Raw genomic sequence first — 12,338 nt, 5'->3', positions numbered from 1 at the left:
GGCTGAGCAGAGATCCTATGCCAGCATCATCCTCTAATGACTCCAGAAGTACCTGAAGGCTGGCATGGTAAGTGGTCCCTCTTTAGGGGGACATCACAAATGAAGTCAGACTCTGAGCCCTGAGATACTTTGATGAATATCTCATCTTTAGCCAAAATTAATGCTAAGTTGCTTTTTTGGGCAGCTTGTAAAAACAAAGTTCATATGACTTGATCAAAGCAAAGTTCAGAAATGTAAGCTATAGCAACCTTTCAAAGTTGTTCCTGTGTTTTTAAACCTAAACCACCCATTACTTATTTAAACAACTGGTTAACTTAAAACATTAAAACAACCAGAGATTTAAGTAGGTAGTTACTCAAGTAAAGGAGACGTGCAACTGAATAAAGACCCTGTGGTTTGCCCCTCCAAGGGGGCATAATCCTTGCAAAGGATTGAGAAAACAGGTCCTGTTCTGAAACCCTCCTGCCAGAGCCAGCAGCATCTGGGAAGCTCTGATAAGGAGACATTTCTAGCTGGTCCTTTGAAATATGCAACTAAAGTGGAATTCAGAGACTTTGGCAAAAAGCCAAAGAATATAGTAAGCAGTACCAAAGCATGCACATATATACCTGGTACACAGACACGCACTTTATTTATAAAGGATGTTGAGCACCTTTAAAGCTGACAATACTGTTCATCTGCCTTATACTGCAATGGCAAACTACACATCAGGCAAGTAAAAGCAGTGCTAATTTTGAAAAAGGAAGTTTAACTGTCATGCATTGTACATCTTCAATGCACAGTATATATCAACTTGAAACGGCTGCTCTAACCAAACAGTTCATCTCACTGTCCTCTTCAGTTTGCTCTTCTCCACACCCCTGTGCCTCCCATATTTTGAAGAGGAGATACTGAGGAAAGCTGTAAAACACAGTTCTTTCAACAAAAATTCCCTCATATCAAATGGAACTACTGCCTTTGTTTCCCTTTCCATGGGAAGTTTGTGTTCTGGTTAAATTAAAACACCTTCAGTAATGTTGAGTCTAAAGGTACAGTATTTGACAGACGTCTATGCACAAAAATCTAGAAAGGTTATAAGAGTATTAAATTTACAAATATCAAGCACATTGCCCTACAGAAGTTAGGAAATGTTCCAATTACAGTTACCTGGGCAGCCTTAAATGTCACCTGTCTTTCTGTTAATTTCAGGATCACATACAATCATTTTAATCTGATTTCTATTCACTGCTTAGGAAAGAGCTGCCCTAGAAGTGATCTGTGATCTGCTTACCTGCCTGCTGCTTCTTGCTACTGCAAACTTAGAGTAAGGTTACTTTCCAACTTGCAGTCAACATATCATCAGTTTTATGGGTTGTTTTTCCTCTGAAGTCAGCTAGCCAAACTACATAGTATCTTATCCTGTGCAGGTGAATAACAGTGTATCTCCATAGCTGTGTGAAATCTAAGAAGGGAATTAGGCAGGTTCATGTCAGCAGCTACCGACCTGCATTTTGGTTTAATCCTTCTGCCTGACACTGTTCAGCATTAAAACAAAACAAAACAAAAAGTAAAAGTGGGTTAAATTACACAAGGATTTCTCCATGTATAAGCCTGATCCATCATCCAAAAAACTGGGAAATCAAATTACAGCATTATTCGTGCATTTGAGCAACCTGTTCCTGCTTGCAAGACCCAGAGCATAAGGGGGTGAGCAATCTCATCTAACAACAGGAAAACAAATCCAGTAGATGAAACCAACACTTCCAGGCTGCCTCAACAAACTTTTGGTTCTAGTGCTGCTCATATAACAAGTAGCTGCTGAGGTATCCATTTGCTATCCTCTTCCTTTAATGCCACTCACTGTTTGCTGCTCAGGTTAGAAGAAATCCATATGTCACAACCAGTCCAACTCAGAGAAAAGCAGTTTGAGAGAGTTTTAGTACCTTTTCCGGCTGAAGCAATCATAGAGTGAGAGGTAAGCACACCTGCACCCAAACCCCTCAACATGGTTATGGCTCAAGTTCCAAGCAGTCTCAACTCTTCAGAGCTGCTTGTATGACAGTGCAGCAGTGCTCCATCACAGCAATGCTCCTTGCCAGCTCAGAGACACCCTGGAGTAACCCACACAAGCCTTATGGTAAAAGATACTACTGGGAGGAAAAGAAGTCTGCCATCTTGAGTCACCCAAGCTTTAGCTTTGTTTAACATAAAGTATCTGCCCTTCAGTATCCTGTGGGGAAGCTTTCCCTCCCAGATGCCAGCAGCTCACAAATGGTTCTCACTCTTTGAGGCCTCTGTTCCTCAAACTACTCTGAGTTGTAATGAGAACCACACTCTTCAAACCTGAAAAGGGTCCAGGTGCCCTTTGCTACTGGATAATGAACAACAAACACCTGTAATCCTACCATGTTATTTTGAAAAATGAACCAGTCTGTTAATTTTCTGAATAATAATTACCCAGCTTAGATCTGACCTCTGCTGATTCTGTGCTAACCTAAGAACACATCCTTTCTTTGTCTGTTCTCTGTTTACCTCTAATTTATCTTTTTTTTAACTCTGTCCTTCCTGTTGCTGCCTCACCTTTTCCACAGTTTTTTCTCTGATGGTCTGGTACAAAAAGTAGGTGGTCTTTTGAGTCCATAAGAATGTGTAGCCATGCTATCAAGAGACTGGTGCTCATATAGAGACTGGATGATTAACTTTGTATTGGCTGTTTACAGCTAACTAATTTTGCTGTTGAAGGTCATAGCCAAGTGCAGAGAAAAAAACACACCAAACAGCAAGTTCCAAATGGATTTAGTCACTTATCACAGCACTTGCAATACACTCTTTATCTCTGAATTTCCAGCATTCAATCAGAATTATTTTAAATCTGTTCAGTCTCACACTTTCAGTCTGTGCCTTACAGAACTGCCTCCTGTCTCTCACCCCCCATATTTGGCCCTCTCTAGAAATTGGTTCTCCATGCCCAAAGCTGGTTCCTCCAAGTCAGTGTGACAGTGTGAAGCTATGCAGAGGAGTGCACCCTTTGGGAGTCTACTGAGACAAACCCCATTGCCTAAGGCTGTAAGGTTTGTTTCTCCATAATGAAGATGCTGGGAATCCCACCACCACTTATAGAAGGAAGGAACAAGAAAAACTTTGTGCTGCTGATAGTTTTGCATCAGCTCTTTTCTTCATAAGGACCTCTTCCTTACTACCACCCAAAAGACTTTGGTCTGGCACTACTTTTACTTGCATAAAGACAAAACATTCCTTCAGCAAAGCCCTGAGGGCCTCAGTTTATGGCACATTCCCAGAGGATAACAGCAAATGCCAGCAAACAAGGAGTCACATCACTCTAGTAGAGCTTTCTTTGGAAACCCAAGCTGGGGTATTACTGCCTATTTTTTTTATAGCAGCCCAGCAATCAGTTCCTCCCTCAGGAAATATGAACTGTAGGGACAGCTTGTGCCTCCCTGTGAGTGGATTCAAACCCACAGATCCAACTACCAAGATCCTAGCTAATTTAATCAAGAGAGGATCTGTCTTCTCATCAAAGTTGAGCTGCTGCCCAGAAGGGAGTACTGAAGAGGAAAAGTGAGTTTGCAGCTCCATCAGGGCTCATAGCTGAAGAGGTCCCGGAGATACCTGTATGTGATTGCTTATGTTACCGCCTATATCTGTGAAAGGAGGAGAGTTCAGAAGCCTAGTTTGCTTGGTGGGGTTTTCCATGTGTGTGTTATCAATGGGCTTAGTAAAAGATATCATATCTCCTCCTAAATTTTGTTTTGCTCACAATGTATGAAAAGGGTTTTCAGGAAGTGACCAAAGACCAAGGCTCCTCCTTTGTGTCCCAAAAGGTCTACACCAGCCTCCTTTCCCTTCACTTGCCCTGAACCCATAATTTAGTTCTTTTTTTTTTTTTTTTTTTTTTCTAGTACCATGGGGAGAAAAGCCAAACAGGATTGTTCTTCTCCTCCTTAGATTTGGGATTGCATGGGATTGCATCTGGTAGCTGTGATATATTTGTAAGACATGCAGGTTTAACTGCTTCCAGGAGGTGGGAATTTAACATCAGCCTTCTGCATACTGGTTAGGTGCTCTCAGTTAGGCTATTCCATAAAAGAAATGGTGTTGCAATTTCCATCCATTCTGCTGGGTGTATTTTAAAGGCTGCCTTTTGAAAGCAAAACCAGGCTTATTTTCTTATGCGGTACTTACCAAGTCAATGGTATTAACCACAAGTATTACTAGTAGATGACATCCCTGGTCATCTTAGTTTCATGAAGGAAGGAACGTGCTGACATACTTCCAAGCTTAAAAATTAACAAAAAGTACAAAGGGGGACATCTTTTTCCAAGAACAGTGTGCTCTCCTTCCCTGTTATACGAGCAGTTGCAATATTGAAGGGTCACCACAGCAATACTGGGAAGTTAAATATTTATTTTCACAGTCACTAAGTTCCCTGCAGAAAAGTTAAAGCTTGCATGGACCTTCATGTAAAGGACTGTGTCGGATGCCTCCAGAGCAGAACTCTCCAGTTTACTTCCACCAAAATGGCTCTTCCATTTCAGTGTTTTTACCAACGTATTTGGATGTTTCTTCTTCTGATGTTATCTTTAACCTTTGCTGAAGGTGGAAAGATCCTGGTGATACCTCAGGATGGAAGTCACTGGCTCAGCATGCGCCCAGTGGTGGGGAAACTCCAGCAAAATGGACATGAAGTTGTTGTGGTTGTACCATCAACAAGTTTGTATATGAAGCCAAAGGAGCCTCAGAATTATACAGTGAAAGTGTATCCAGTACCTTACACAGAGCAACATTTAGCTGTTCTGCTCAAGTCATTTGTTAACACTCATTTTATTGAACAATCTGTTTTGAATATTATTATTACAATGTATCAAAACATATTAGAAATTTTCAGGTTCTTTTTCACCACCTGTGAGAGCCTTTTGCACAACAAAGACATGATGGACTATTTGAGAGAGAGCAAATTTGATGTGGTTTTTGCAGATCCAATTCTGATGTGCGGACCGATAATTGCTGAGTATCTTGCAGTTCCTTCTGTCTACTTCTTGCGGGGGTTTCCTTGCGGTATGGATTATGAAGCTACCCAGTGTCCAAACCCTCCTTCCTATATCCCCAGACTCTTCCTACTTAATTCAGATAGCATGACATTTGCTCAACGTGTGAAGAACATGCTGATCCATATGCTGGAGTTCGTTTACTGTAAGCCTCTATTCGCTCAATTTGAAGAACTTGCATATGAGATTTTACAAAAGAAAGTGACAGCTACAGATCTTCTAAGCTGTGGATCTGTTTGGCTGATGAGATATGATTTTGTGTTTGAGTTCCCGAGACCAGTGATGCCAAACATGTTTTTTATTGGAGGAATAAACTGTGATCAGAAGAAAAAACTGTCTCAGGTATAAAATTTTATTTTGTTTTTATTGAAGAGGCAAGAACATAGATGTTTAAGCATCCTTACATCAAAACCTAACTGACAACACCTTGGTATTTAAAGATAGAAAGCTAATGAGAAATCCTGCATGATGCAGTAATGTTATTTCCTACTATCCAGCACTGAGATTAAATCATAACCTAGCAAACCTAAAGTTTTATCAGTTAAGAAAATTTAAGTGATATGTAACTTTTATGCAAATGATAAACTGTTTTGTTGAACTGAAGCTCACCTGAATTTTGGTGAGTTGCAAACTTTCCTCCTCAACAGGAGCCAGACTTGATAGCTTCCATTTCATCTAAGTTTCTTATGCCATGTCCATCTCTGTAAGAGCTGTCCCTACAACCAAAGCCAGGCTTGGAGGACTTGGCTATATTGCTCTGAAAGAGCCTGAAGAAAATCCATAAGCACAGTCTGCTCTCTGTCTGCCCCATGGTGTCCTCCCTTTCCATCTGTCTCATGTACTGTCCATCCATACTTCTGTATACCCATTCTCCTTTCATAGACATTGAAGGACTTAAGATTTTAGCTATTCATCAGTTCTTTTTCTGTCACTTCCATCTGCCAGATTGATTCATTTACATCTTTCCCGTTATGTCAAGGTGTCAATATCTAACCCCCAAAAGAAAGCCTTTTTAAAATGTATCTTCCTTTTCTTTCATAGGCTATTTAATTATGTTTTAAGCTTTTCTGGGCATGGATGTCTTCTGTAAATTCCCATTCAGGTTGTTGGGTACCAACCAGGTCTCTGAATCAAGTACAGCATATTCTATAGCAGATGGAAAGCATGAAAGGGATATTCAAGTATTGCAACTTGTGAGTACTCCTGAAACAGAGTAGTGTAGAAGAAAGCCCTAATGCCTTCCCCTTTCATCCAGATAAGTTTATTTAGTGCTTGTGTTGAAAGTGGCAGAGCTAATCCTCTACCAGAAAAGTCTCTAGTGCCACTTGGTTCACTCTAACTGGTTATATATGTTCAAATGAAGGAAAAGGAGTACCAGTTGCTCCTGAAAGACCAAGGGGTCTTTCAAAAGGATATGGAGTCAGGAGTAGGAAAGATTGCTGATCGGATATTAAAGACCCAAGCAGATTTCTGTAAATGCCCCATGTGGGACATGCATGATTGTCATTCTTCATCTGTCAGTCTAGCTTGAACACACCTTTTTCTAGTGTTCATTTGACATCCTTTTCAGAGGTTATGAGCAACAAGTCCATTTCTGTGCATTACCTTCTCCTAAGCTGTCTGAAAATTCCCATTAAGTTAATCCTATGTTGTAAACTACCAATATGGGGACAGTGCTGGTGATGGAGCTGGCTGCTCTTTTTGGAGGGCAGTTCTCAATAAGGTCAAAGCTTTCCCACCAGGCTTGAAAATGAGCATGCAGAAACTGCACATGAAAGAAAGCTCCACTAGTGATGTACAGCGCTGAATGCCCTGGAGGAGTAAATTGTATCCCAAAGGCAGCTGCCCAGCCACCTACTTATAAACTTCTATGGTGAGAGTTTATCACCTTTAAACATTAAACAACATTTAAAAACCCAGTAATCGATAACTGAGAAGGATCTGGCCCCACAGTTCATGAATTGTTTCAGTCATGAACTGAACTGTTATGGTTCATGAACAATGAGTTCATGAACTAGAAACTTGTTGTTGGTTTATGTTATCTGATGTACAATGGTGAACTACTGTTTTGCAACTTCATTTTATACCCAATAGGATAAGGGGTTAGATGGAAGTTATATGTAGAGATGGGAAATACTTTCTGTTGTTTGCTTATCACCAAAAAAAGCAGGCTTGCATCAATGAAAAAAAAATCAATTTTTCTCAATTGTACCAACTGGCTTTGGTTATTAAAACAAAACAAAACCAAACCCAAACCCCAGGTACTTCAACATTGATTTTTCATATTTATCTTCACTATAAGTTATGTTTCAGTGTACTACTTGCCTCAGTTTCATGAGAAAAGAAAAAGCTTATTAAAAAAATGCCAAAGTACTACAGTCTGTGACAACTCTGACAGCCTTCAGTGGCACAGAGGACTCCAACACTAGATGGAAACAATGAGTTTTGGTGCACTCTTTATAGACCCAGTACTACCATGTGGGGTAATCCCAGCAGCATTTCTGTCCTTCCACTCTGTGGATGCATTTCTTTCATAGATTCCGATGTACCTTAGAGCATGCTGTCAGTAAATGTTAGTAACGGTTCCTGGGCTGCTGATGGAAAGAAGTGTCATGAGGCTGTGGTCCTAGTATGGGAAGAAGAAGAGAAGGCTGAGGCACTGAGCAGTAGTCTCAGCTTGGGAGAGAAAGTGTATGATAGGAGACACACCTTCCTCATGCTCACACAAACCCGCTTTTGAAGTACAAACCTTATCTCAACCTTTTATAATCATTAATCACCTACCGTGACTTCTGTTGCATGCAAACTTGTGAACACCTGAAATGTGAGGTAAGTCAAAAGGGCAGAGGTATCATTAGAAAGCATTGCCAAGTGGTGTGTTTGCGTAGGTGGAGCATAGCTACAAAAGCTTGTGAACCACCCCGGCCTATCTCCCACATGGGTTCCTGTCTGTCCAACTCACAACATGCTGGTGGCACTGCTGCTCCCCTTCTTGTGCTGCCTGAGTCCTGCTGCTGCTGGGAAACTGCTGGTGATCCCGATGGAGGGCAGCCACTGGCAGAGTATGAAGGAAGGTCTGGCTGAGCTGAGCAAGAGAGGTCATGAAATAGTTGTCATCACACCAGACAGCAAAATGCTGATAGATTCCTCAGGGATATATGAATTGAAAACATATCCCGTACCTTTCAAAAAGGAAGAGATGGAAGAACTTATGTGCTCACTTAGTGCAAACTGCTTTAGTGAAGAACCCTTCCTGATGAGAATTTTGAATACCCAGGATAATTTCAGAAAGTGGCATTTTTTAAATAATGCCATGTTTTAATTCCAGCTGAAGTAGTACACAAACACCACCTCACCCAGGAATTAATGCAAAAAGGGCAGGTGAATTATAACAGCTCTTCCAAAAATTCTTTGCCTCATGTAAGAGGCAGTAGAATATATCTTCAAGAGCATTAGCTGCTTATCCAGTCAGAAAAATAACTCACTGGGTTATGTACAATAGCATCATGTGCTCTTTTCTATAACGGCAGTCTTGGTTTTGAGTCGAAGTCTAATATTTTGTGGTGAAAGTTTTGGTCTAACAACAGCTTCCATCACTTAAACTAGATAGCTGAATTCTCAACTGGATTTTTAGGAGACATCCATTTTGGATAGGGAAATGTTGATGGGTGGTTGCTTGGGCATTTGTGGTCTGAAAAGTACTTGATAAAAGCATGCATGTGATGTATGTTAGCTTGGTGATGCTCATGATGTACATTAGCTTGTTTCTGCATGTGATGTATATTCTTGCTTGCTTGTGCTGTAAGTAGAACAGCCTCATGTAAAGCCAGAGATTAAGCGGAAAAGGAAAGATAGGAGGAGACAGCTCTCCTCAGCAGATGATGAATCTGTAGTTAGTGTCATCCAGCCATTTCAGCAATAAATCACATTGTTTCCTAGAAAGGATAAAGTTTTATCCTTTGTGAATGTTAATTAAAAATAAAGACTCTCCTCTATTCTTCCCTTGAACTTTTTTCACTTGCCAGCCTTCCCTGAGTCTTAGGGTATGGATTCCTCCTGCCTATCAGCGGTCTTACTCTTCCCGCAAATTCATAGGCCTTTGTGAACATGAATGAGTGAAGCTTCACGAGAAAATAGATTTGCATTTTACAAGCCTGGCACATCTTCCCCAGAAACAACCTTAACTGCCCTCAGGCTTTGCTTTACTCCTCCCGGTACTTCACCTGATGCTGCCCGTTGACAGTACTGTTTATTTCTGTTGAGCTGCTAGTGTTCAGACCTTGCTTTTTCACAAAAGTCTCTTTCAAATTGCCATCAACCCCCCACAAGTCCACTTTTATCAGGGTAGTGCGTTTTCCTATCTGTTCTGTCCATCAGAGCTGCTTAATGGCTCCTCAGGGACAAACCCAAGCAGATCCTCTGGGAAAGCACCCAGACGAATCCTGCCTGCAGGCAGGGCCATATGGCAGCTCCAGCTTAAAATCAGACTCTCCTCTGAAGACAAAGCTCACTCTCACTCTCATCTTGCTCAGGGGCTAAAGATCATATTCCAGCAGCAATATTTATTGCAGAAGTACTGATTCTTCAGTCCCGATTTCTTGTTGTCTTCCAACTATGCCTCTGAATCACACAGTTACATCTAACGGCAAAATATAATCCTGCAGGTGGACAAGTTTATCACAAGTACTTGTTAACTGCTCAGACACGGTATCTTACTTTTAGTTTTTCATCAAGTAATGCCACCACCTCTTACCATTTAAAATCATTTCCTGGCCTGAAACAAGAGGGCTGTTACTGGCTACTTCTGTCCAGGCTTTCCTGTATTTAGTTAGATACAAGGGGAACTGAGTGGCTTTTCCTTCCTTTTTCTCCTGGAAGAAGAAAATGATTGAGAGAGGCACAGAGGGATAGGTCAGGATGAGAATAAAGAAGTGTCGTGCATGACAGCACAGATTCAGTGGTTTTCCTTGGCCTATGCAAGCCTCTGCTGCAGAGTTGCTTAGTGCAACAAATTTGTACCTGGTGTTGTACCTGGCCCCAGTGCTGAGCTGTATGTAAATCACAGAGCCTGCTACTTAGGATTTGCACAGATATTGTGCTGTATAGTGGCATAATTTTATAATTTGATTTAAACATAAACTTGACAAGCATTCCAGAACAACTGTAAAATGCTTATCAAAAAGAAAGAAAAGAAGGAAAGCAAGAAAGTGTTTTAACATCTGTTTTCAGCAAGCCCCATTACTTCCAAGGGCCAGCACTATTCAAAGACTTGGGATTTTGTTTTTGCAAAGTCTGATTTTATTTTCAATCTAACATCAATCAGCACAGGCAGTCAATCAGAAAGGATCCATCCCAAGGGAGCCTCAGATACCAAGCCCAGTTCTGCCCAACCCAAGTTGATTTATCACAGCCCTTAAATGATTCATCAATGCCTTGAATGGTTACTGGTGACTGGTTTTGCTGGAAAAGCCGGATCGTTAAGGGGGAATGTGAGAATCTGGCAGGGGGCTGTGGGTCTACTTAAAATCTGTTAGGTCAGGGTGGATGAACAGACTTTGGATTTCTAGGAACATGGCTCACGTAAGTAAATACAGTTGCTTAGTTTCTGCAGGGGTTTTGGTTTTCCTGTCTCTGTTTTGCTTGGCTGATGGTGGAAAGCTGTTGGTGATGCCAATGGATGGGAGTCACTGGCTCAGCATGCGCTCAGTGCTGGTGGCCCTCAGCCAGAAAGAGCATGAAATAGTCGTCGTTGCACCAGAAGTAAACCTGAACGTAAAGGCATCTGAATATTACACTCTCAAAACATATCCAGTGCCTTTAACTAGGGAAGAACTGGGAGCAAGCATGCATTCATTTGCTAACGATCTTTTTGAGACAAGAGCTTTTCTTCAGAGAATTACTGCGCTTTATGAAAAAGTTCAAGTCATCTCCAGTCTCTACGTCTCCTCCTGTACCAGTTTACTGCACAATAAGGATCTGATGCAATATCTTGAAAAAAGTAAATTTGATGCTGTTCTCACGGATCCTGTTGTACCATGTGGACAAATACTGGCTCTGCATCTCTCTATCCCATCTGTTTTCTTTTTACGGGGACTGCCCTGCAGTTTTGATTTGCAGGCTACCCAGTGTCCAGACCCCCCATCCTATGTCCCAAGAATATTTACAGAAAACTCAGACCACATGACATTTATCCAGCGTGTGGAAAACTTCTTTCTCAAGTCATCAGAATTCTTTCTTTGCAATTTTGCCTATTTGCCATTTGAAGTTCTGGCCTCAGATGTTCTCCACAGATCAGTAACAATGAAGGAGCTCTTAAGCCATGGATCCATTTGGCTTAAAAGGATGGATTTTGTTTTTGAGTATCCCATGCCAGTGATGCCCAACATAGTTTTCATTGGAGGTATAAACTGTGGAAAGAAAAAACCATTCTCTCAGGTCAGTGATTTCCTTGATAAAATATATTAAGTTTTGAAGGGAAAATGCTGTTTGCAAATGCTCTGTGTGTATATAATTGTATACATGAAGTTGTGGGATATTTACATGCACTAAGGTATACTGTAAAGACAAAGAAAATGGGTGAAAAAACAGGTTGATTTTCATTCTCTCCCACTCTTGCAGGTACTCTTCTATGGCATTAGCAGGATTGCTTATACAGTTGTTTTCTTTGGGCTAGGTGGAAGTAGTTTATCACTGTGCTCTCTCTAACCCGGCATATAACCACCAGTGAGGGTTGATCCCTGTCTTACCAGGCAGGTCTGCTGCTTGTATTTGCCAGATTGGTATTATTACCTGAAACTATTTGTTTTACTGTCACAATTGATTTTTAAAAGAAAATCTATTCGGTTAACAGAACCATCCTTTCATAATCTAGAAATGAAGTGTCATAATGCGTCAGTCGGCAGGTAATGTTCTGGTTGCTTTGTCAGTCTAGGCTTATCCTTTCACAGCATGGATTCCTTACAAAATTTTCTGCAAAACTGTTGGAGGTTATGTAGCTGCTAGCCAGCAGCAAGCATCTGCAACAGCTTACACTGCCTTCTGAAAAGTTTCCCTAGAAAAGATGTGCCTAGAGGTGTGGTAGTTAGATAAATGTCCTTCAAAAATTCAGGTGCATACTATCAACCTTCATAGTAAATTACTGTATGGTCAAAATTACTTCTGTGCAATATTTTTCATAATTAGGGTTGATAGTCTGCAAATCCTGTCTATGCATTAGTTTTGTTTGCTTTCATGGCCCTGGGGCATGCTCTTCCCAGGCTGATCTAGAATGGTATTTCTGAGTTGCTAATCCAG

General features: G+C 41.0%; 2 protein-coding genes across 2 annotated transcripts in view; both read left to right on the top strand.

Annotated features, from left to right (window-relative positions):
• Positions 1-4,517: 4,517 nt before the first annotated feature.
• Positions 4,518-5,393, top strand: LOC104038410 (UDP-glucuronosyltransferase 1A6). Its single transcript, XM_009492757.2, has one exon. The coding sequence runs from the start codon at positions 4,518-4,520 to the stop codon at positions 5,391-5,393; it is 876 nt and encodes a 291-aa protein (XP_009491032.2).
• A 2,617-nt stretch (positions 5,394-8,010) lies between these two features.
• LOC104025615 (UDP-glucuronosyltransferase 1A1) overlaps positions 8,011-12,338 on the top strand; it is a 29,500-nt gene continuing 25,172 nt past the window's right edge. The window contains exons 1-2 of the mRNA XM_075711190.1: positions 8,011-8,336; positions 10,940-11,480. Of these exons, the coding sequence (XP_075567305.1) occupies positions 8,011-8,336; positions 10,940-11,480 (867 nt within the window). The remainder of the gene's footprint in view (positions 8,337-10,939; positions 11,481-12,338) is intronic.

Source organism: Pelecanus crispus, chromosome 5, assembly GCF_030463565.1.
Source record: "Pelecanus crispus isolate bPelCri1 chromosome 5, bPelCri1.pri, whole genome shotgun sequence".
Taxonomy (NCBI): domain Eukaryota; kingdom Metazoa; phylum Chordata; class Aves; order Pelecaniformes; family Pelecanidae; genus Pelecanus; species Pelecanus crispus.
Note: the sequence above shows the minus strand (reverse complement) of the source record. Positions and strands in the feature narration are given on the sequence as shown.